The sequence below is a fragment of the Crinia signifera genome, chromosome 6 (assembly GCF_055691185.1).
Source record: "Crinia signifera chromosome 6, ASM5569118v1, whole genome shotgun sequence".
NCBI classification, from domain to species: domain Eukaryota; kingdom Metazoa; phylum Chordata; class Amphibia; order Anura; family Myobatrachidae; genus Crinia; species Crinia signifera.
Window position 1 is genome coordinate 4170584 of NC_139222.1, and position 25297 is coordinate 4195880.

The following is a 25297-nucleotide window of genomic DNA, read 5'->3' on the forward strand; positions in this document are numbered from 1 at the left end:
CATAGAGAAGGATGCAGTACCCACATCCAACCACTACTCCTCCTGGCAGCATCGACCAGGATGCAGTACCCACATCCAACCACTACTCCTCCTGGCAGCATCGACCAGGATGCAGTACCCACATCCAACCACTACTCCTCCTGGCAGCATCGACCAGGATGCAGTACCCACATCCAACCACTATTCCTCCTGGCAGCATAGACCAGGATGCAGTACCCACATCCAACCACTACTCCTCCTGGCAGCATAGACCAGGATGCAGTACCCACATCCAACCACTACTCCTCCTGGCAGCATAGACCAGGATGCAGTACCCACATCCAACCACTACTCCTCCTGGCAGCATCGACCAGGATGCAGTACCCACATCCAACCACTATTCCTCCTGGCAGCATCGACCAGGATGCAGTACCCACATCCAACCACTATTCTTCCTGGCAGCATCGACCAGGATGCAGTACCCACATCCAACCACTACTCCTCCTGGCAGCATAGAGTAGGATGCAGTACCCAAACCCACCACTACTCCTCCTGGCAGTATAGAGTACCAGCGAGGTAAGACACCATCTAAATAGAAAGTCTATTACAATGAAATTGTCTACATCACCATGTCAGCAATGAACACGAAATATAAACACGGTTAAAAGGTTGAAACAGCTTTTAATGTCATTATATCTCTAGTGCAAATGTCATCATTCTGCCATTGCCGACATTTTCCAGGTGTTGACAATTAGGATGACGAGATCATGAATATCAACCTTCTGGTGTGAACATGATGCATATTGGTTGACATTGTTGCTGCTGACACAGGGATTGTACCATGGGGACGTGGTTGGTGCGCAGTCTACAGTTACTGAAAGTGGCATTTGCAATTAATTTCACTGGCGACTCCATCACTTCTGGCTCAGAATCCCCCCCCCCCCATCCTTTAATCCCCTGTGCAAATTTGTACTTAATTATTAATTAAAAATGAATACTTTAACAAACAAGAATGTGAGAAATTAATTTATTTCTAATATAAATAACTTTCCATCTACAAACATGCACAAACATGCACATTGTCCCCAGTGACGTCCGGTACATCAAGATCTTATTGCCGACACGTTAACACAGCCTCATTGGTGACATTTCTGATGTTTAACAACAGAAGATTTATCTCTGAAACATTTCCCACACTCAGAACACGGAAATGGTCTCTCGGTTGTGTGACATCGCTGATGTGTGACAAGCTGTGATTTAAGTGTAAAACATTTCCCACACTCAGCGCAGGGAAATGGCCTCTCCCCTGAATGCAACCTCTGATGTATAGCAAGAGATGACTTGTGTGTAAAATATTTCCCACACTCAGAGCACGGGAATGGTTTTTCACCTGTATGTTTTCTCTGATGTATTAAAAGATGTGATTTCTCTGTAAAACATTTCCCACAATCAGAACATGGAAATGGCTTCTCACCTGTGTGACGTCTCTGGTGTATAACAAGTTCTGATTTCTGTGTAAAACATTTTCCACACTCAGAGCATGGAAACGGCTTCTCACCTGTGTGACGTCTCTGGTGTATTACAAGAGACGACTTGTGTGGAAAACATTTCCCGCAATCGTCACACGAAAACGGCTTCTCACCTGTGTGACTTCTCTGATGTATCGCAAGAAGTGATTTATGTGTAAAGCATTTCCCACAATCAGCACACTGAAATGGCGTTTCCCCTGTGTGATGCCTCTCATGTATAGTAAGCGCTGATTTTTGTGTAAAACATTTCCCACACTCAGAACATGCAAATGGCTTCTCACCTTTGTGACTTTTCTGATGTGTAACCAGATTTGCTTTATTTGTGAAACACACCCCGCACTCAGAACATGTGAACGGCATCTCATATCTATGTATTGTCTCATGCCTAATAAGACCTGATTTCCGTGTAAAACATTTCCCACATTCAGAACATGTAAATGGCTTCTCACCAGTGTGAACTCTCTCATGTGCAACCAGACCTGATTTCCATGTAAAACATGTCCCACATTCAGGACACGGAAATGGCTTTTCAACTGGCTTATGGGTACTAAGCTTTGTGTTCTGTGTAAAACATTTCGCATCTATAGAACAGGGAAATATCTTATCTACTGTAAGAGCTGGAACAGATCCACCAATATCAGGGTAATCAGGAAAACATTTCCCCTGGTTAGAGGAACCAGATGACCCATCCGCACGGTGAGAATCTCCTGTGAGGTCATCATCTTCTAGATTACGATCTGAAGACAAAATTAGATTATTCTCCAGAATATTCCTTGTGTTACTTCCATCTGTTGAGAACAACGTTACATTAGATCATCAATTTTATGTGACAGGTCCCCATAAAACCCTATGAAGTGTGATGTCACAAAGTACAATGTATTTAGCCTTTATACTGCTGACCTAGAGACCGCCCAGTCATATCGGATGCTTGAAATGTTTCTGTTACATATATGTACTTTTAATAGTGTCATTGGATTTCCCAATTATTTTTTCAATTACTGCATTGCATTGGTTTATGTACAATAAATAGTCATTCTTAGAAGAAAACGTCCCCTTTATCTAGATTAAATCTATTTTACATACGAGGGGTGATTGAGTACCCGCATTGAGCAAGAATTACAGCAAATACAAGAAAAAAAAAAACCCGTCTTCGCCTTCTTTGGTGCATGTTCGCTACGTGAATTGGAGTGTTTTGACTGTTCCTTCTTTTTTGGTGTGTGCTGATGGATCCATGTTTCATCAATAATAATAATAATAATAATAATTATTAATTATATATAGCGCTCTTTCTCCAATAGGACTCAAGGCGTGTAACAGATAGAATGAATGTAATACAGTACAGGAGTACAGGAACAATGAAGTACAGAAAAGCTTTTCATAAACAATACTTAAAGGGAATGAAGGAAATGCTTGGGTAAACAGGAAAGTCTTCATTTTTTTTTTTCTTAATAAACTTTTTGGAGGATTGAACGAGTTTACAATATTATTCAGGTCAGCAGTAAAACAATAAGTTCAACGGGTGTTTGGCAGGTAGTATTTCACAAAGAAGAGAGTGGGGTCTACACTAATCTGCGCAGTAGAAGCAGCCTGTATTTCTAATTCAAGTTGGAAAAGGACACACCTGGGCCTTTTGTGGAAACTATGCAAGGGTTAAAAAGTACTTGAACCAGTGAAATATGGGCGCTATACGAAATGTGTGTGAAGGAAGAATATTCTGTAGAAAGGAGACTAATACTCCCCTGTTTTCGTCCTCCTTTTGTCTTCCTTTTCACTGTCTCCTTCCACGTTTGTATATATAAAGAGACAAGAAAAGAAGAAAGAGGGCAATATCCCTCATGTAATACTGCTATGACTGTATAGTCAAATTATTTTTAAGAATTCAAAACTGAGTGCTTATACGTATAGGTATATATAGATGGATATATATGTATACTGGAGGTTATATCCCCCCTTTCAGGTGCACTCACAAGATATCAAATCCAAAATCGCTTTTCATAAATCATAGATGTGATCACATAGAGACTTCATAAAACGATTAAGTGTTGGGGGTAGGTCCCCCTACTCAATGTACTCACTCAAGGTCCGTCAAAGATTTGCATGTCATATGGGTCTTTAATCCTCGATATCCTCTATTCTGGATACTATGATATAGATCCCAAGGCAGAGGAAAAAAGGAAAAACAGACACTGCGAGATACTGTATATAATAAAAACAGGTATCTCTTTATTTTCAAAATTTACAGTGTCATTAAGAACATATGATGCTGAAAAAACAAATACCTCTCTGGAGCCACTGGAACTAATGGGAACCGGTATAACCTGAAAACCTGAGATGTTAAAAGAGTGGGCAGGGTATATGGGGCCCCGTTTGCCTGACCACTGATGACTTTTAGGTGTTCCCGTCCAATAGACCATAGGCATCCAAAGGGTAAAGAAGTATGTGTAAGAGAGGATCGTCCACCGACGCGTTTCGATCCAGACCGGATCTTTTCCAAGGTGTATCCTCTCTCTATGGCTTCCTTGTATAAATAGTGATTTTTCTGGTGCTGATTGGGGGCGGTACCTTTCTAATTCCCGCCATTTCTTGAATGCTGTATACTCCATAGGAGTCCTACTTCCCTTCGTTGGTGTTTTATGTAAATACATGGTTCTCCTCGACGATGCGTTTTCATTTCCGGTAATTACATGGTTCCTAAGCCTGGCTGGCGGCTTCCCGATCATTTCCGGATGGCGTCTCGGCGTCACATCCTGTCCCCATCTGAATGGCGTCCCGCCGTCACCTCCTGTAGTTGCGTATCACAGGCTGCGGCACGTCCTGGCCGTTACTTCCGCCTTCCGTCCTGTTGATGACGACTTCCGGTATTCGTGTCTCTCTGCGTTCCAATTTTATTTCCTGTTTGCGTTCCAAATGGAACCTGTCATTCTGTGTTGCTGTATTATAATCCCTCAGGTTTGATCGGATTTGTTCACGAGCCTGGGGAATGGAGCTATGTTTTAGCGATATGATGGCATTGTATCATATAGTGAGAGGGGGAGAAAAGGCCAATATAAAGTGCTCAAATATAATACAGTAGAGGGGAATTATAAAGTGCATTAAGTATAGCAGCTACAGAGAAATAGTAAAGTGCTTAAATATTAGCAGCTATAGGAAAATTTTGTATGTATGGTAAAAGATTATTTTTTTAAAAACAGGGAACAGGAGAAAGAGCGGCTATTTGTGAGGATGAGGAGGATAAAAAGGGGAACATTATAAAGGAAGTTCTTTTGAGGGATTCATTAAAAACTATAATGGTTCCTAAAAGAGGGGGTTTATAAAAATTGATAAAAAACTATAAAAACCACTTCAGCCCAAAATCTTGATTTAATCCTAAGGGCACTAATGTTTTGTAATTGTAGATGCACTTCATCTCTGTTTGAGCCAAAAGTTTGGTGAGATTTTTATTCCTCTCTGTGGTTTTTACGAGTTTTATCTCGTAAAAACTCGTCATCCGTAGTCACATGAATGGGGTGACCTGGAGGCTCTTCATCGAGGACAGATGTGCCACCACGTTTGAATTCATTGAACCAGTATCTGATGGTAGTCATCGAATGTGAAAGGTCCACATTAATGACTTCTAACCTATTGTTTGAGTCCTCGCATGTTTTGCCATCCAAAAACAAGACTCTAATCACCGATCGGTGCTGCACTTTCTCCATAGTTAGAAATAGCTGGAACTTGCTCAATTCCACCAGCGACCCAAATAACAGTACACAATGACTATCTGACACCAGCGACCCAAACACCAGTACACAATGACTATCTGACACCAGTGACCCCGAACACCAGTACACAATGACTATCTGACACCAGCGACCCAAACACCAGTACACAATGACTATCTGACACCAGTGACCCCGAACACCAGTACACAATGACTATCTGACACCAGCGACCCAAACACCAGTACACAATGACTATCTGACACCAGTGACCCCGAACACCAGTACACAATGACTATCTGACACCAGTGACCCCGAACACCAGTACACAATGACTATCTGACACCAGCGACCCAAACACCAGCACACAATGACTATCTGACACCAGCGACCCAAACACCAGCACACAATGACTATCTGACACCAGTGACCCCGAACACCAGTACACAATGACTATGTGACACCAGCGACCCAAACACCAGTACACAATGACTATCTGACACCAGTGACCCCGAACACCAGTACACAATGACTATGTGACACCAGCGACCCAAACACCAGTACACAATGACTATCTGACACCAGTGACCCCGAACACCAGTACACAATGACTATGTGACACCAGCGACCCAAACACCAGTACACAATGACTATGTGACACCAGCGACCCAAACACCAGTACACAATGACTATCTGACACCAGCGACCCAAACACCAGTACACAATGACTATCTGACACCAGCGACCCAAACACCAGTACACAATGACTATCTGACACCAGTGACCCCGAACACCAGTACACAATGACTATGTGACACCAGCGACCCAAACACCAGTACACAATGACTATGTGACACCAGCGACCCAAACACCAGTACACAATGACTATCTGACACCAGCGACCCAAACACCAGTACACAATGACTATCTGACACCAGCGACCCAAACACCAGTACACAATGACTATCTGACATCAGCGACCCAAACACCAGTACACAATGACTATCTGACACCAGCGACCCGAACACCAGTACACAATGCAGAAAAGGAAGAATTATCAAAGTCTCCTCCAATGGCGCTGAATATAACGTCCCTGTAAATAAAGGTACGATCCTCTTCTCCAAAAGCTAGGGAAGGTTTTATGTACAGAATACCGTACGCCCCTTTAGGGGTGAAGGGGGTCCTCTTCTCCGTTTTATAGAGAGCTCAAGAAATGGGGTCCACCTGGAAGGCTACCACGTTAATGATGGATGTGGATGCTCACGTCCCTTTAAGCCTCAGTGATAGGTCGTAGGAACCCAAAATAAAGGATAGTTGGGGGTATAGTGTAAAATCATTTATTAAACATACATTTATAAACAGATAAAAAAGGAAATGTTCTCCACCATACACGGTACTATGCCAAGTGGCTCCATTTCCTTTTTTATCTGTTTATAAATGTATGCTTAATAAATAATTTTACACTATACCCCCAACTATCCTTTATTTTGGGTTCCTACGACCTATCACTGAGGCTTAAAGGGACGTGAGCATCCACATCCATCATTAACGTGGTAGCCTTCCAGGTGGACCCCATTTCTTGAGCTCTCTATAAAACGGAGAAGAGGACCCCCTTCACCCCTAAAGGGGCGTACGGTATTCTGTACATAAAACCTTCCCTAGCTTTTGGAGAAGAGGATCGTCCCTTTATTTACAGGGACGTTATATTCAGCGCCAGTGGAGGAGACTTTGATAATTCTTCCTTTTCTGTATATGTCTTTCTGTGGTCTCAAGGGTTACCACTCTATCATTGTCACCCCACAAGGCAGCTGACCTTAGCGCACTTTTACCTCAAACTTATCTTTTGCCTTACCATTTGTTGCTCACCCTATTAGTTTTGACTGGTATCTCTGTGCTGCTGCCATGTTTAACTACAAAGAACATCGTCTGTCCCTGTTTGAAAATGTCTTTAAAAATGATGACGAACAAATAGAGCTAATAGATGAGGATCTGGATACTATCATGCGGAAACTAGAGACCACCATGCTCAAGGAGAATAGGGTATGGTGGGAAATAGTGACCCTTGAAAAATACCTGAACCATCATCTCATACCCAGGGGACTTAAAATTACAAAACAAGCCTCCTTCACTAATGCAAGTGAATCTTTTAGCGAAGACTGGGATAAAATAATAGACAGCTGCTCCTTCAGGTTAATGGAACTCATCATTACCGAAAGAAAAAGGGATTTGAAAAATTTGGATGAGGAAATTAACAAATTCCAAGACCTTTTGAAACCCCTCTCCACTCTGCCCGAATATGTAGAACATGAGAAACAGATCAGCTACAATATAAAAAAAGCAGAACGTACTTTAGTTGATAGAAAAGTACGCAAATTTTTGAGAGACAAAAGGGAAGCCGATTCTGAGGATCAGGATGAGATAGAGGAGGAAATAATAGATCCCCCTAAATCCACTCAAAAAACAATACAACGCCCCCCACAATTAAAAAAAGGCCAACAAAGAATAACCAATCCTAAAAAACAATGGAATAGAAAAAGATCCCCTGATCGCAGACAAAAAAACGATACATACGAGGAACGTGACTACCATCAGTTCCATCAACCACGATCCCCATATAGAGTCAATAAGAGGTTTAGAAATGGCCATGATAATAGAAATGTTAACTGGCGTACTCTATCCAACCATGAAAATAGGTATCCATCACCTCATCGTAAATCCCATAGATCGGGTCATCGTTATAACGAATCTAATAACCGTACCCACAATTCCGAGAGAAGGGATAGGTCGGAAGAAAGGGACCCATCTTTCTCACCATTGCACTTTAGGAATAGATTTCAACCACTTCAGAGAGAGTCTAATCGGATTCGTTTTTTAGGGGAAGGAAACCTGGAACCCCTGTGGAGACGTTAATACATACTAAGACCAGGAGGGGTAAACGTGCAGGTACAAAAAAACCCCCCAAAAAATCACAAAAAATTAGGAAAAGGGTGAGGAAAAACATCCACCGCACTATACCATCTCCCCCCACCAATGCAGAGGAAACACCCACAGTCAAAATATTTAATATTAGCTCTCATAGCTTAAGTCCCCTAGAAATCAAGGTATTAGAGAAGGGTTTAAAGTATGCCCCCACTAACAATATCAACAGATTTCAGACATTTGTCGATATTCACAAATATGTCAGAAAGTTATGTTTAAAAAAAAATTTCTTACAAAAAGAAATGGAATCCACAGCCGCCGTACCTGAAATACCACAAGATGAGACAGTTACTAAATTTAGACCAAAATCCGTGTTCTATCCTGCACATGTTAAAGGTAATTTCCTTGACACCTTCAGCACCTTCATACAGGCTGATGTCAGGAGTATTCAATACACTGGCATCAAATACAACCTCACAAAGAAAGAGAGAGATGCCCTTAAACTTTTGAAAGATAATCGAGAAATCATTATCAAACCCGCCGATAAGGGGGGAGGCATCGTACTCATGGACAAAATCTGGTAAAGAGGTTTTGTCACAAATTGATGACAGGACCACTTATCAAAAACTGAGAGTAGATCCTACGGATAATATATCCAGTAAATTGATGGTATTACTGAATAAGTACAAATTAAAGGGTGTCCTGGACGACAATACCTACAAATTTCTTTTTAACCAGGAACCATCCATTCCAGTAATATATCTACTCCCCAAGGTCCACAAGAGCACCACTCACCCACCGGGCAGACCGATTGTGTCAGGGACTAACTCTATAACGGCCAATCTGTCCGAATATATAGATTTCCATTTACAGCCACTCGTCCTGACCAATCGGTCTCACCTTAAAGACACCAAGGACCTTCTTAATGTCCTTTCCACTATACATTTTGAAGAAAATCTGTTTTTGGTGACTGCAGACGTCAAGTCTTTATATACGATTATTAGACATCAAGATGGAGCCTTGGCAGTAAAAGATTACCTTCAAAGGAGTAATATGGACAATAATTTACAAGATTTTTTAATTGAAGGTGTTGATTTTATCCTAAATAATAATTACTTTTTATTCGAAGAATGTTTTTATCTTCAGAAAACTGGCACCGCCATGGGCACCAGATTCGCCCCAAGTTATGCCAATATTTTCATGGGATATTGGGAACAGGAGAATGTCTGGGCCAATAACCCATTTGGGGCGAATCTGGTGTCCTGGAAAAGATACATTGATGACATTGTGTTTTTATGGAGAGGAGAGAGGTCTGAACTAGACAAGTTTTGCCTCCACCTAAACACTAATAACAGGAACATAGAATTGACTTTTAATATTAGTGATCATTCCATTGACTTTTTAGACGTTACTATTTATATTGAGGATTCTGCTTTTAAAACGAAAACTTTTACAAAACCCACAGATTGCCAAGCCTACATACAAAAAGATAGCTGCCACCACACTCAGTGGCTGGACGCTATACCAGGAGGGCAGTTCAAGAGAGTCAGGAGAAATTGCAGTGATGACACTGTTTACAAAGAACAAGCAACTAAGATGTCCCAAAAATTTATTAAGAGTGGCTATAATACTGACATCATTAATAATAAACTTGCTGCCATCGACCATCTTGATAGAGTGGACCTCCTAATCGATAGGACTGCACCACCAAGGCAAAATGATGACCACAAATGGGCTTTTATTACCAATTTTAACGCTCAACATAAAATAGTGGAACGCTCTTTTAAGAAGCATTGGAATATTCTTCAAAAAGACCCAATACTTGGCCCCCACCTTCCAGTATATCCTAGATTCATCTACAGGAAGGCCCTAATATCAGCAATAAATTGGTTTGGAGTGCACTTATCACTTCTAAACCCCAGGGTAACATCGCAAGTAAGGGCTTCCATCGGTGTGGCAATTGCAAAGGCTGTAGAACGGTCGAATATAGAGGCATAACCAAATACAATGACCTGACCATTAATGGCACACAACACATAATTGGGGAATTTATAACATGCAATAGCAAGAACATTGTTTATGCTATCGAGTGTTCATGCAATTTATTTTATATCGGTCGGACCTCTAGGCCTTTTAAAGTGAGAATGGCTGAACACCTGAATAATATCAACAAGGGATTAGAATCCCATTCCCTGTCTCACCATTTTAAACTAAAACATAATTCATCCACTAAACATGTCATCAGATTCTTGGGCATCAAACAGATGTTTAGTAATGTAAGAACAAAAAATTTGGCCACCAGATTGGCACAGGAAGAGATGAAGTGCATTTAAAATTTTAATACCCTCAAACCAGGGGGACTGAACCTCGATTTTGAGGTGAAATGGTTTTTATAAAATCCTGCACTGTCACTTTTTCGCACTGTCACCTTTATGCATATTACACTTATGGCCTCTTTTGTCTATTATGTCTATTTTACTGTTCTTACCACATCTGTCATTTTACTATACTTATTTATGTCTTTTCTACATAGGAAGCCCATTTTATCATTGCTTATAATTATTTGTTATTTGTCCATTCATGCATTAAGAATATTCACTAATACTGTGCTTTTTTAAAACCATAGTTAAATGGGTACATTCCCATACATTCCTGCCACTTCAGGTCGGAAATATGGCAGAAAGCTTCATCCAAAGACCTGGGACAGGGAGATCGCGCTATCTGAAAATCCAGGCCCTTTGGAACGCAAATTAACAACACTTGCGCTCCACACTTCCGGAAGTCTTCACACCTGGTCAGAGTCCCACGATGCGCGACGTCACATCCGGTGAAGATACCAACAGCGTGTGGAACGCACGCTGCGCTCCACACCACCGCGCGACGTCACATCCGGTGAAGATATCAACAGCGTGTGGAACGCACGCTGCGTTCCACACCACCGGACGATACTAACCAGCCAGAGACCTGCACATATTACATGGGACATAATGTCACATCCGACCAGGAACTTATTAGTTGGTGGAACGCACGCTGCGTTCCACAGACCCGGATACTGCCCTATACCGAAACCGGAAGTGCGGTATCATACGTTATTTGGACTAGAACTTTGCATAATTTTGTGATGTCACGGATTTGTCTGTTTTTCATTGGATGGGAGGGGTATTTAGGGTGTAGTGTTCAGTCCACACACTATCTCCTTGAGAAAGATTGCAGGCAGCAATCGAAAACGCGTTTGGAGTGTGTTTCCTTGGACTTTTCATAGAGAGGACGGTGGACCCCTCTTGGCATTGCAGATTGGCATCTGGACCGAGCGTGGATTTGTGGTCATCCCGGGATCTATCCCGCTCAGTATAAGCCTTTTATGAGAACTTTGATACTATCCTAGTTCTCCACCATACACGGTACTATGCCAAGTGGCTCCATTTCCTTTTTTATCTGTTTATAAATGTATGTTTAATAAATGATTTTACACTATACCCCCAACTATCCTTTATTTTGGGTTCCTACGACCTATCACTGAGGCTTAAAGGGACGTGAGCATCCACATCCATCATTAACGTGGTAGCCTTCCAGGTGGACCCCATTTCTTGAGCTCTCTATAAAACGGAGAAGAGGACCCCCTTCACCCCTAAAGGGGCGTACGGTATTCTGTACATAAAACCTTCCCTAGCTTTTGGAGAAGAGGATCGTCCCTTTATTTACAGGGACGTTATATTCAGCGCCAGTGGAGGAGACTTTGATAATTCTTTCTTTTCTGTATATGTCTTTCTGTGGTCTCAAGGGTTACCACTCTATCATTGTCACCCCACAAGGCAGCTGACCTTAGCGCACTTTTACCTCAAACTTATCTTTTGCCTTACCAGTACACAATGACTATATGACATCAGCGACCCAAACAACAGTACACAATGACTATCTGACCTCAGCGACCCAAACACCAGTACACATTGACTATCTGACACCAGCGACCCAAACACCAGTACACAATGACTATCTGACACCAGCGACCCGAACACCAGTACACAATGACTATCTGACACCAGCGACCCCGAACACCAGTACACAATGACTATCTGACACCAGCGACCCAAACACCAGTACACAATGACTATCTGACACCAGCGACCCAAACACCAGTACACAATGACTATCTGACACCAGCGACCCGAACACCAGTACACAATGACTATCTGACACCAGCGACCCCGAACACCAGTACACAATGACTATCTGACACCAGCGACCCAAACACCAGTACACAATGACTATCTGAAATTCTGACAGTCATTTGACAGATGACACTTAATGATGATATACACGTTTGACGTCGATTTCGTCATCTGTCGTCAACACGGGTACTTATCAATCACACCTCGTATACCTTGGAAATTCCTTACAACCAACGCTGGAACAATACCTATAACATTTCCTTTATTAGTCTGTACTGACAGAGCAGGGTGTAGGATTAGAGACTGTTGTAGTGGACGAGGAAGTACATTATAGGACATATTTGTGAAATCCGTGTTACTCACCTGTTTTGATATCTGTATCAATTTCATCTTCATTACACTGATGATTACCCATCACATACATCTCATCTCCCTCTGTATCTTCTACCTTAATTACAGTCAAATACGTGTCTTCTTCTCCCTCTGTATCTTCTGCCTTCATATCAGTCATATACGTCTCTTCTTCTCCCTCTGTATCTTCTGCCTTCATATCAGTCACATACGTCTCTTCTTCTCCCTCTGTATCTTCTGCCTTCATATCAGTCACATACGTCTCTTCTTCTCCCTCTGTATCTTCTGCATTCATATCAGTCACATACGTCTCTTCTCCTCCCTCTGTATCTTCTGCCTTCATATCAGTCACATATGTCTCTTCTTCTCCCTCTGTATCTTCTGCCTTCATATCAGTCACATACGTCTCTTCTTCTCCCTCTGTATCTTCTGCCTTCATATCAGTCACATACGTCTCTTCTCCTCCCTCTGTATCTTCTGCCTTCATATCAGTCACATACGTCTCTTCTTCTCCCTCTGGACCTTCTGCCTTCATACCAGTCACATACGTCTCTTCTTCTCCCTCTGTACCTTCTGCCTTCATATCAGTCACATACATCTCTTCTTCTCCCTCTGTACCTTCTGCCTTCATATCAGTCACATACGTCTCTTCTCCCTCTGTATCTTCTGCCTTCATATCAGTCACATACGTCTCTTCTCCTCCCTCTGTATCTTCTGCCTTCATATCAGTCACATACGTCTCTTCTTCTCCCTCTGTAACTTCTGCCTTCATATCAGTCACATACGTCTCTTCTCCTCCCTCTGTACCTTCTGCCTTCATATCAGTCACATACGTCTCTTCTTCTCCCTCTGTATCTTCTGCCTTCATATCAGTCACATACGTCTCTTCTTCTCCCTCTGTATCTTCTGCCTTCATATCAGTCACATACGTCTCTTCTCCTCCCTCTGTACCTTCTGCATTCATATCAGTCACATACGTCTCTTCTTCTCCCTCTGTACCTTCTACCTTCATATCAGTCACATACGTCTCTTCTTCTCCCTCTGTATCTTCTGCCTTCATATCAGTCACATACGTCTCTTCTTCTCCCTCTGTATATTCTACCTTCATATCAGTCACATAGGTCTCTTCTTCTCCCTCTGTACCTTCTGCCTTCATATCAGTCACATACGTCTCTTCTTCTCCCTCTGTACCTTCTGTCTTAATATTAGAAAGGTGCTCACCCTAAATAACCAAAAAATCAGTATAATATCAGTGTATAAGACATACACACAGCTTCTGTACAGATCATATAGTAGGGTGTGGTATGCCGTTCCGACAGTCGAGATCCCGACAGTCATTAGCCCGACGTCGGGATCCCGACTGGCCAGACTCACAGCGTGACCAGCGCAACAAAGCCCATTGCGGGCTCGCTACGCTCGCCAACTATTCTATTCTCCCTCTATGGGGGTCGTGGACCCCCACAAGGGAGAATAGCTGACAGCCATGAATGTTGGGATCCCGACTGTCGGGACCCAATCCGGCACCCATATAGTGACAGTCACTGTGGTATATAAGCAAGACCATAAATCCCACCTACCTGATCCTCCTGTGGGGTCCTGTGATTCTCCTCTGTACAATCCTGGGAATACAGAGGACGGGGACATCTCTCTGGGGTATTCCTGTTAATGGGCCCATCTGTAGGAGACACACAGTGACTGAGTACATGGTATATATGTGATTATCCTGGGAATACAGAGGACGGGGACATCTCTCTGGGGTATTCCTGTTACTGGCCCCATCTGTAGGAGACACACAGTGACTGAGGACATTGTATATATGTGATTATCCTGGGAATACAGAGGACGGGGACATCTCTCTGGGGTATCCCTGTTACTGGGCCCATCTGTAGGAGACACGCAGTGACTGAGGACATTGTATATATGTGATTATCCTGGGAATACAGAGGACGGGGACATCTCTCTGGGGTGTCCCTGTTACTGGGCCCATCTGTAGGAGACACGCAGTGACTGAGTACATTGTATATATGTGATTATCCTGGGAATACAGAGGACGGGGACATCTCTCTGGGGTATTCCTGTTACTGGCCCATCTGTAGGAGATACGCAGTGACTGAGGACATTGTATATATGTGATTATCCTGGGAATACAGAGGACGGGGACATCTCTCTGGGGTATCTCTGTTACTGGGCCCATCTGTAGGAGACACACAGTGACTGAGGACATGGTATATATGTGATTATCCTGGGAATACAGAGGAGGAGGACATCTCTCTGGGGTATTCCTGTTACTGGGTCCATCTGTAGGAGACACACAGTGACTGAGTACATTGTATATATGTGATTATCCTGGGAATACAGAGGACATCTCTCTGGGGTATTCCTGTTACTGGGCCCATCTGTAGGAGACACGCAGTGACTGAGGACATTGTATATATGTGATTATCCTGGGAATACAGAGGACATCTCTCTGGGGTATTCCTGTTACTGGGCCCATCTGTAGGAGACACGCAGTGACTGAGGACATTGTATATATGTGATAATCAGATGCTGGGTGTATATAGGGGACCCCCATACCTGATCTCTCCTGTACAATAAATGTCTCCTCTTACCCCGTGATGTGAGGGGCCGGTGATTCTCCATCATTACGTCCTTGTACAGACCCCTGTGTTCCTCTATATACTCCCTCTCCTGCATGGAGAGATAGACAGTGACATCCTCACACCTTCTAGGTACCTGACACACACAATGATACAGTCATCACCCAGACACATCCCCCGGTGTTACTGTATAACGTCCCATTCCCAGCAGTCACCTCTCCGGTCACATCCCCGGTGTTATTGTATAATGTCGCATTCCCAGCGGTCAGCTCTCCGGTCACATCCCCCGGTGTTACTGTATAACGTCCCATTTCCCAGCAGTCACCTCTCCTGTCACATCCCCCGGTGTTACTGTATAACGTCCCATTCCCAGCAGTCACCTCTCCGGACACATCCCCTGGTGTTACTGTATAACGTCCCATTCCCAGCAGCCACCTCTCCGGTCACATCCCCCGGTGTTACTGTATAACGTCCCATTCCCAGCAGTCACCTCTCCGGTCACATCCCCCGGTGTTACTGTATAACGTCCCATTTCCCAGCAGTCACCTCTCCTGTCACATCCCCCGGTGTTACTGTATAACGTCCCATTCCCAGCAGTCACCTCTCCGGACACATCCCCTGGTGTTACTGTATAACGTCCCATTCCCAGCAGTCACATCCCCCGGTGTTACTGTATAACGTCCCATTCCCAGCAGTCACCTCTCCGGTCACATCTCCCGGTGTTACTGTATAACGCCCCATTCCCAGCAGTCACCTCTCCGGTCACATCCCCCGGTATTACTGTATAACGTCCCATTCCCAGCAGTCACCTCTCCGGTCACATCCCCGGGTGTTACTGTATAACGTCCCATTCCCAGCAGTCACCTCTCCGGTCACATCCCCCGGTGTTACTGTATAACGTCCCATTCCCAGCAGTCACCTCTCCTGTCACATCCCCTGGTGTTACTGTAGAACGTCCCATTCTCAGCAGTCATCTCTTTGGTCACATCCCCCAATGTGACACCACAGTCTGCTCCCCCTGTATAATAATAACAGGATACCACAGGCTGCTCCACCTGTATTATTAACAACAATAGGACACCAAAAGCTGCTCCCCCTGTAAAATAATAATAATAGTGTTCATTCTAGCACCCGCTATGTTTGAAAATCCATGCAGTTCCTCTTTCCTGCCTGGGGTGTCGCTGTCTGCTGTGTTGTTTCTAGCAGTGTGGTCTGTATATCAGCACTGATAAGCAAACCAAACCTGTGCTAGAAACACTACAAAAAACAGCGACACCCCAGGCAGGAAAGAGGAACTGCATGGATTTTCAAAGATAGCGGGTGCTAGAATGAACAATAAATAATAGGACACCACAGGCTGCTTCCCCTGTATAATAGCAATATCAGGACACCACAGGCTGCTCCCCCTGTATTATAATAAGAGGACACCACAGGCTGCTCCCCCTGTATTATAATAAGAGGACACCACAGGCTGCTCCCCCTGTATTATAATAATATCAGGAAACCACAGGCTGCTCCCCCTGTATAATAATAATAGCAGGACACCTCAGGCTGCTCCCCCTGTATAATAATAATAACAGGACACCACAGGCTGCTCCCCTGTAAAATAAGAATAACAGGACACTACAGGCTGCTCCCCCTGTATAAATACCTGTTGTCTCATCTCTACTCCTTACCTCAGTGACCCGGATGTAGTTATGAAGCACAGGGGGCGGGATATAGGCCGGAAATAGTGCGTTCCCGGAATTGGCGTGGAACGCAAAAACCTAATGAATGATGGACCACACAGCTCGGAAGGGAGTTGGAACGCGGAAGTACGGTGGACCGCACAGACGGGAAGTGCGAATCTGGAACGCGGAAATACGCTGGAACGCACAGATCGGAGAAAACTTGGAACGCGGAAGTACGCTGGAACGCATAGACCGGAAGAGGCGTGTCCTGGGCTCCGGAGGTGTCCCGCTGCAGAGGGCTCCGGCCTGGGGTTCCCAGCTGTGTGTGTGGAGGATGATTAGTGATATAGGGGGCGGTATATGAGTGCTGGACCCCCCTCCCCCGCGGTGACTGCTCTGCATGGTAACCCCTTAGTGAGCTGACTTCCTGTTACCATGGTAATGAGTGTCCCCATAGTGTGTGTATGCTGGGAGGCCTATGGTGGCACTGTGCAGCCAGCTACATTGTGTACAGCTGGTGATGTCCCCTGACAGGTGGTGATGTCCCTGTTCTGTCTGTGTGATGTGCTCATTGTCCCTGTGCTCCCCTGTGTGTTACCATCCTGTGCGTTACCGTCCTGTGCCCCCTGTGTGTTACCGTCCTGTGCCCCCCGCGTGTTACCATCCTGTGCTCCCCTGTGTGTTATCATCCTGTGCCCCCCTGTGTGTTACCTTCCTGTGCCCCTCCCTGTGTGTTACCATCCTGTGCCCCCCTGTGTGTTACCGTCCTGTGCCCCCCTGTGTGTTACCGTCCTGTGCCCCCCTGTGTGTTACCGTCCTGTGCCCCCCTGTGTGTTTCCGTCCTGTGCCCCCTTTGTGTTACTGTCCTGTGTCCCCCTTTGTGTTACCGTCCTGTGTCCCCCTGTGTGTTACCGTCCTGTGCCCCCCCTGTGTGTTACCGTCCTGTGCCCCCCTGTGTGTTACCGTCCTGTGCCCCCCTGTGTGTTACCGTCCTGTGCCCCCTTTGTGTTACCGTCCTGTGTCCCCCTTTGTGTTACCGTCCTGTGCCCCCCTGTGTGTTACCGTCCTGTGCCCCCCTGTGTGTTACCGTCCTGTGCCCCCCTGTGTGTTACCGTCCTGTGCCCCCCTGTGTGTTACCGTCCTGTGCCCCCCTGTGTGTTACCGTCCTGTGCCCCCCTGTGTGTTACCGTCCTGTGCCCCCCTGTGTGTTTCCGTCCTGTGCCCCCTTTGTGTTACTGTCCTGTGTCCCCCTTTGTGTTACCGTCCTGTGTCCCCCTGTGTGTTACCGTCCTGTGCCCCCCCTGTGTGTTACCGTCCTGTGCCCCCCTGTGTGTTACCGTCCTGTGCCCCCCTGTGTGTTACCGTCCTGTGCCCCCTTTGTGTTACCGTCCTGTGTCCCCCTTTGTGTTACCGTCCTGTGCCCCCCTGTGTGTTACCGTCCTGTGCCCCCCTGTGTGTTACCGTCCTGTGCCCCCCTGTGTGTTACCGTCCTGTGCCCCCCTGTGTGTTACCGTCCTGTGCCCCCCTGTGTGTTACCGTCCTGTGCCCCCTTTGTGTTACTGTCCTGTGTCCCCCTTTGTGTTACCGTCCTGTGTCCCCCTGTGTGTTACCGTCCTGTGCCCCCCCTGTGTGTTACCGTCCTGTGCCCCCCTGTGTGTTACCGTCCTGTGCCCCCCTGTGTGTTACCGTCCTGTGCCCCCTTTGTGTTACCGTCCTGTGTCCCCCTTTGTGTTACCGTCCTGTGCCCCCCCTGTGTGTTACCGTCCTGTGCCCCCCTGTGTGTTACCGTCCTGTGCCCCCCTGTGTGTTACCGTCCTGTGCCCCCCTGTGTGTTACAGTCCTGTGCCCCCCTGTGTGTTACAGTCCTGTGCCCCCCTGCGTGTTACCGTCCTGTGCCCCCCTGCGTGTTACCGTCCTGTGCCCCCCTGTGTGTTACCGTCCTGTGCCCCCCTGTGTGTTACCGTCCTGTGCCCCCCCCTGTGTGTTACCGTCCTGTGCCCCCCTGTGTGTTACCATCCTGTGCCCCCCTGTGTGTTACCGTCCTGTGCCCCCCTGTGTGTTACCGTCCTGTGCCCCCCTGTGTGTTACTGTCCTGTGTCCCCCTGTGTGTTACCGTCCTGTGCCCCCTGTGTGTTACCGTCCTGTGTCCCCCTGTGTGTTACCGTCCTGTGCCCCCTGTGTGTTACCGTCCTGTGCCCCCTGTGTGTTACCGTCCTGTGTCCCCCTGTGTGTTACCGTCCTGTGTCCCCCTGTGTGTTACCGTCCTGTGCCCCCTGTGTGTTACCGTCCTGTGTCCCCCTGTGTGTTACCGTCCTGTGCCCCCTGTGTGTTACCGTCCTGTGCCCCCTGTGTGTTACCGTCCTGTGCCCCCCTGTGTGTTACCATCCTGTGCCCCCCTGTGTGTTACCGTCCTGTGCCCCCCTGTGTGTTACCGTCCTGTGTCCCCCTGTGTGTTACCGTCCTGTGCCCCCCTGTGTGTTACCGTCCTGTGTCCCCCTGTGTGTTACCGTCCTGTGTATCCCTGTGTGTTACCGTCCTGTGCCCCCTGTGTGTTACCGTCCTGTGTCCCCCTGTGTGTTACCGTCCTGTGCCCCCTGTGTGTTACCGTCCTGTGCCCCCTGTTTGTTACTGTCCTGTGTCCCCCTGTGTGTTACCGTCCTGTGCCCCCTGTGTGTTACCGTCCTGTGTCCCCCTGTGTGTTACCGTCCTGTGCCCCCTGTGTGTTACTGTCCTGTGTCCCCCTGTGTGTTACCGTCCTGTGCCCCCTGTGTGTTACCGTCCTGTGCCCCCTGTGTGCTACTGTCCTGTGTCCCCCTGTGTGTTACCGTCCTGTGCCCCCCTGTGTGTTACAGTCCTTTGTTGCCTGTGTGTCCCAACTTCAGCAGTCTGCGGTCATAGTAAAGTCTCTTGAATGCAGTCTCTCTTAAGGTGCCCACACACGCACCGATCAAGGCGTGCGTTGTGGGCTTAACTAGCACACATAGCATCGCATCGTATGCCTTGTGCATACGATGTGCATGCGATGCGATGTTATGCTAGAAAAAGCTAGTACAAAAAGTATGTGCAGCACATACTTTTTGTACTGTACGATGAGGTGCCGCGGGAGCGCGCACCCCATCGTACAGCATCGCACCGCCGGGATCGGTGCGTGTGTGGGCACCTTAACCTATGACAGTCTCTCCTGGACCATCTCCCCTGCACACCACCCGGACTCTGTACTCAGGGCAGTCTCTCTTACCTATGGCAGTCTCTCCTGGACCGTCTCCCCTGCACACCACCCAGACTCTGTACTCAGGGCAGTCTCTCTTACCTATGACAATCTCTCCTGGACCGTCTCCCCGCACACCACCCGGACTCTGTACTCAGGGCAGTCTCTCTTACCTATGGCAGTCTCTCCTGGACCGTCTCCCCCGCACACCACCCGGACTCTGTACTCAGGGCAGTCTCTCTTACCTATGGCAGTCTCTCCTGGACCGTCTCCCCCCGCACACCACCCGGACTCTGTACTCAGGGCAGTCTCTCTTACCTATGGCAGTCTCTCCTGGACCGTCTCCCCCGCACACCACCCGGACTCTGTACTCAGGGCAGTCTCTCTTACCTATGGCAGTCTCTCCTGGACCGTCTCCCCCGCACACCACCCGGACTCTGTACTCAGGGCAGTCTCTCCTGGACCGTCTCCCCCGCACACCACCCGGACTCTGTACTCAGGGCAGTCTCTCTTACCTATGGCAGTCTCTCCTGGACCGTCTCCTCCCGCACACCACCCGGACTCTGTACTCAGGGCAGTCTCTCCTGGACTGTCTCCTCCCGCACACCACCCGGACTCTGTACTCAGGGCAGTCTCTCCTGGACCGTCTCCCCCCGCACACCACCCGGACTCTGTACTCAGGGCAGTCTCTCTTACCTATGGCAGTCTCTCCTGGACCGTCTCCCCCCGCACACCACCCGGACTCTGTACTCAGGGCAGTCTCTCTTACCTATGGCAGTCTCTCCTGGACCGTCTCCCCCGCACACCACCCGGACTCTGTACTCAGGGCAGTCTCTCTTACCTATGGCAGTCTCTCCTGGACCGTCTCCCCCGCACACCACCCGGACTCTGTAATCAGGGCAGTCTCTCCTGGACCGTCTCCCCCGCACACCACCCGGACTCTGTACTCAGGGCAGTCTCTCTTACCTATGGCAGTCTCTCCTGGACCGTCTCCTCCCGCACACCACCCGGACTCTGTACTCAGGGCAGTCTCTCCTGGACCGTCTTCCCCCCGCACACCACCCGGACTCTGTACTCAGGGCAGTCTCTCTTACCTATGGCAGTCTCTCCTGGACCGTCTCCCCCCGCACACCACCCGGACTCTGTACTCAGGGCAGTCTCTCTTACCTATGGCAGTCTCTCCTGGACCGTCTCCCCCCGCACACCACCCGGACTCTGTACTCAGGGCAGTCTCTCTTACCTATGGCAGTCTCTCCTGGACCGTCTCCCCCACACACCACCCGGACTCTGTACTCAGGGCAGTCTCTCTTACCTATGGCAGTCTCTCCTGGACCGTCTCCCCCGCACACCACCCGGACTCTGTACTCAGGGCAGTCTCTCCTGGACCGTCTCCCCCGCACACCACCCGGACTCTGTACTCAGGGCAGTCTCTCTTACCTATGGCAGTCTCTCCTGGACCGTCTCCTCCCGCACACCACCCGGACTCTGTACTCAGGGCAGTCTCTCCTGGACCGTCTCCCCCGCACACCACCCGGACCCTGTACTCAGGGCAGTCTCTCTTACCTATGGCAGTCTCTCCTGGACCGTCTCCCCCGCACACCACCCGGACTCTGTACTCAGGGCAGTCTCTCTTACCTATGGCAGTCTCTCCTGGACCGTCTCCCCCCGCACACCACCCGGACTCTGTACTCAGGGCAGTCTCTCTTACCTATGGCAGTCTCTCCTGGACCATCTCCCCCGCACACCACCCGGACTCTGTACTCAGGGCAGTCTCTCTTACCTATGGCAGTCTCTCCTGGACCGTCTCCCCCCGCACACCACCCGGACTCTGTACTCAGGGCAGTCTCTCTTACCTATGGCAGTCTCTCCTGGACCGTCTCCCCTCGCACACCACCCGGACTCTGTACTCAGGGCAGTCTCTCTTACCTATGGCAGTCTCTCCTGGACCGTCTCTCCCCGCACACCACCCGGACTCTGCACTCAGGGCAGTCTCTTTTACCTATGGCAGTCTCTCCTGGACCGTCTCCCCCCGCACACCACCCGGACCCTGTACTCAGGGCAGTCTCTCTTACCTATGGCAGTCTCTCCTGGACCGTCTCCCCTCGCACACCACCCGGACTCTGTACTCAGGGCAGTCTCTCCTGGACCATCTCCCCCGCACACCACCCGGACTCTGTACTCAGGGCAGTCTCTCTTACCTATGGCAGTCTCTCCTGGACCGTCTCCCCTCGCACACCACCCGGACTCTGTACTCAGGGCAGTCTCTCTTACCTATGGCAGTCTCTCCTGAACCGTCTCCCCCGCACACCACCCGGACTCTGTACTCAGGGCAGTCTCTCCTACCTATGGCAGTCTCTCCTGGACCGTCTCCCCCCGCACACCACCCGGACTCTGTACTCAGGGCAGTATCTCCTACCTATGGCAGTCTCTCCTGGACCGTCTCCCCCCGCACACCACCCGGACTCTGTACTCAGGGCAGTCTCTCTTACCTATGGCAGTCTCTCCTGGACCGTCTCCCCCCGCACACCACCCGGACTCTGTACTCAGGGCAGTCTCTCCTACCTATGGCAGTCTCTCCTGGACCATCTCCCCCGCACACCACCCGGACTCTGTACTCAGGGCAGTCTCTCCTACCTATGGCAGTCTCTCCTGGACTGTCTTCCCCCCGCACACCACCCGGACTCTGTGCTCAGGGCAGTCTCTCCTGGACCGTCTCCCCCGCACACCACCCGGACCCTGTACTCAGGGCAGTCTCTCTTACCTATGACAGTCTCTCCTGGACCGTCTCCCCCCGCACACCACCCGGACTCTGTACTCAGGGCAGTCTCTCTTACCTATGGCAGTCTCTCCTGGACCGTCTCCCCCGCACACCACCCGGACTCTGCACTCAGGGCAGTCTCTCTTACCTATGGCAGTCTCTCCTGGACCGTCTCTCCCCGCACACCACCCGGACTCTGCACTCAGGGCAGTCTCTTTTACCTATGGCAGTCTCTCCTGGACCGTCTCCCCCCGCACACCACCCGGACTCTGTACTCAGGGCAGTCTCTCCTACCTATGGCAGTCTCTCCTGGACCGTCTCTCCCCGCACACCACCCGGACTCTGCACTCAGGGCAGTCTCTTTTACCTATGGCAGTCTCTCCTGGACCGTCTCCCCCCGCACACCACCCGGACTCTGTACTCAGGGCAGTCTCTCCTACCTATGGCAGTCTCTCCTGGACCGTCTCCCCCCGCACACCACCCGGACTCTGTACTCAGGGCAGTCTCTCCTACCTATGGCAGTCTCTCCTGGACCATCTCCCCCGCACACCACCCGGACTCTGTACTCAGGGCAGTCTCTCCTACCTATGGCAGTCTCTCCTGGACTGTCTTCCCCCCGCACACCACCCGGACTCTGTGCTCAGGGCAGTCTCTCCTGGACCGTCTCCCCCGCACACCACCCGGACCCTGTACTCAGGGCAGTCTCTCTTACCTATGACAGTCTCTCCTGGACCGTCTCCCCCCGCACACCACCCGGACTCTGTACTCAGGGCAGTCTCTCTTACCTATGGCAGTCTCTCCTGGACCGTCTCCCCCGCACACCACCCGGACTCTGCACTCAGGGCAGTCTCTCTTACCTATGGCAGTCTCTCCTGGACCGTCTCTCCCCGCACACCACCCGGACTCTGCACTCAGGGCAGTCTCTTTTACCTATGGCAGTCTCTCCTGGACCGTCTCCCCCCGCACACCACCCGGACTCTGTACTCAGGGCAGTCTCTCCTACCTATGGCAGTCTCTCCTGGACCGTCTCCCCCCGCACACCACCCGGACTCTGTACTCAGGGCAGTCTCTCCTACCTATGGCAGTCTCTCCTGGACCGTCTCCCCTCGCACACCACCCGGACTCTGTACTCAGGGCAGTCTCTCTTACCTATGGCAGTCTCTCCTGGACCGTCTCTCCCCGCACACCACCCGGACTCTGCACTCAGGGCAGTCTCTTTTACCTATGGCAGTCTCTCCTGGACCGTCTCCCCCCGCACACCACCCGGACCCTGTACTCAGGGCAGTCTCTCTTACCTATGGCAGTCTCTCCTGGACCGTCTCCCCTCGCACACCACCCGGACTCTGTACTCAGGGCAGTCTCTCCTGGACCATCTCCCCCGCACACCACCCGGACTCTGTACTCAGGGCAGTCTCTCTTACCTATGGCAGTCTCTCCTGGACCGTCTCCCCTCGCACACCACCCGGACTCTGTACTCAGGGCAGTCTCTCTTACCTATGGCAGTCTCTCCTGAACCGTCTCCCCCGCACACCACCCGGACTCTGTACTCAGGGCAGTCTCTCCTACCTATGGCAGTCTCTCCTGGACCGTCTCCCCCCGCACACCACCCGGACTCTGTACTCAGGGCAGTATCTCCTACCTATGGCAGTCTCTCCTGGACCGTCTCCCCCCGCACACCACCCGGACTCTGTACTCAGGGCAGTCTCTCTTACCTATGGCAGTCTCTCCTGGACCGTCTCCCCCCGCACACCACCCGGACTCTGTACTCAGGGCAGTCTCTCCTACCTATGGCAGTCTCTCCTGGACCATCTCCCCCGCACACCACCCGGACTCTGTACTCAGGGCAGTCTCTCCTACCTATGGCAGTCTCTCCTGGACTGTCTTCCCCCCGCACACCACCCGGACTCTGTGCTCAGGGCAGTCTCTCCTGGACCGTCTCCCCCGCACACCACCCGGACCCTGTACTCAGGGCAGTCTCTCTTACCTATGACAGTCTCTCCTGGACCGTCTCCCCCCGCACACCACCCGGACTCTGTACTCAGGGCAGTCTCTCTTACCTATGGCAGTCTCTCCTGGACCGTCTCCCCCGCACACCACCCGGACTCTGCACTCAGGGCAGTCTCTCTTACCTATGGCAGTCTCTCCTGGACCGTCTCTCCCCGCACACCACCCGGACTCTGCACTCAGGGCAGTCTCTTTTACCTATGGCAGTCTCTCCTGGACCGTCTCCCCCCGCACACCACCCGGACTCTGTACTCAGGGCAGTCTCTCCTACCTATGGCAGTCTCTCCTGGACCGTCTCTCCCCGCACACCACCCGGACTCTGCACTCAGGGCAGTCTCTTTTACCTATGGCAGTCTCTCCTGGACCGTCTCCCCCCGCACACCACCCGGACTCTGTACTCAGGGCAGTCTCTCCT

General features: G+C 49.2%; 2 protein-coding genes across 2 annotated transcripts in view; one reads left to right on the forward strand and one right to left on the reverse strand.

Annotated features, from left to right (window-relative positions):
• LOC146007411 (uncharacterized) overlaps positions 1 to 25297 on the forward strand; it is a 215611-nt gene that overhangs the window by 50004 nt on the left and 140310 nt on the right. The gene's annotated exons all lie outside the window — the stretch shown is intronic.
• LOC146009865 (uncharacterized) lies at positions 453 to 16906 on the reverse strand. Its single transcript, XM_083150427.1, has 5 exons — positions 16894 to 16906; positions 15255 to 15333; positions 14223 to 14320; positions 12658 to 13867; positions 453 to 2296 (listed from the first exon to the last, which is right to left on the reverse strand). The coding sequence occupies exons 1-5, from the start codon at positions 16903 to 16905 to the stop codon at positions 1116 to 1118; spliced, it is 2580 nt and encodes an 859-aa protein (XP_083006553.1). The 5' UTR covers position 16906; the 3' UTR covers positions 453 to 1115.

Bases quoted from the DNA above. Each gene is read 5' to 3' on its own strand.
- LOC146009865 (XM_083150427.1), bottom strand. The intron at 13,868-14,222 runs GTAGGTGGGATT...TTGGTTATTTAG, and splicing joins GGACCCCACAGGAGGATCAG to GGTGAGCACCTTTCTAATAT. The intron at 2,297-12,657 runs GTGAGTAACACG...TGTTCTCAACAG, and splicing joins TGATACAGATATCAAAACAG to ATGGAAGTAACACAAGGAAT.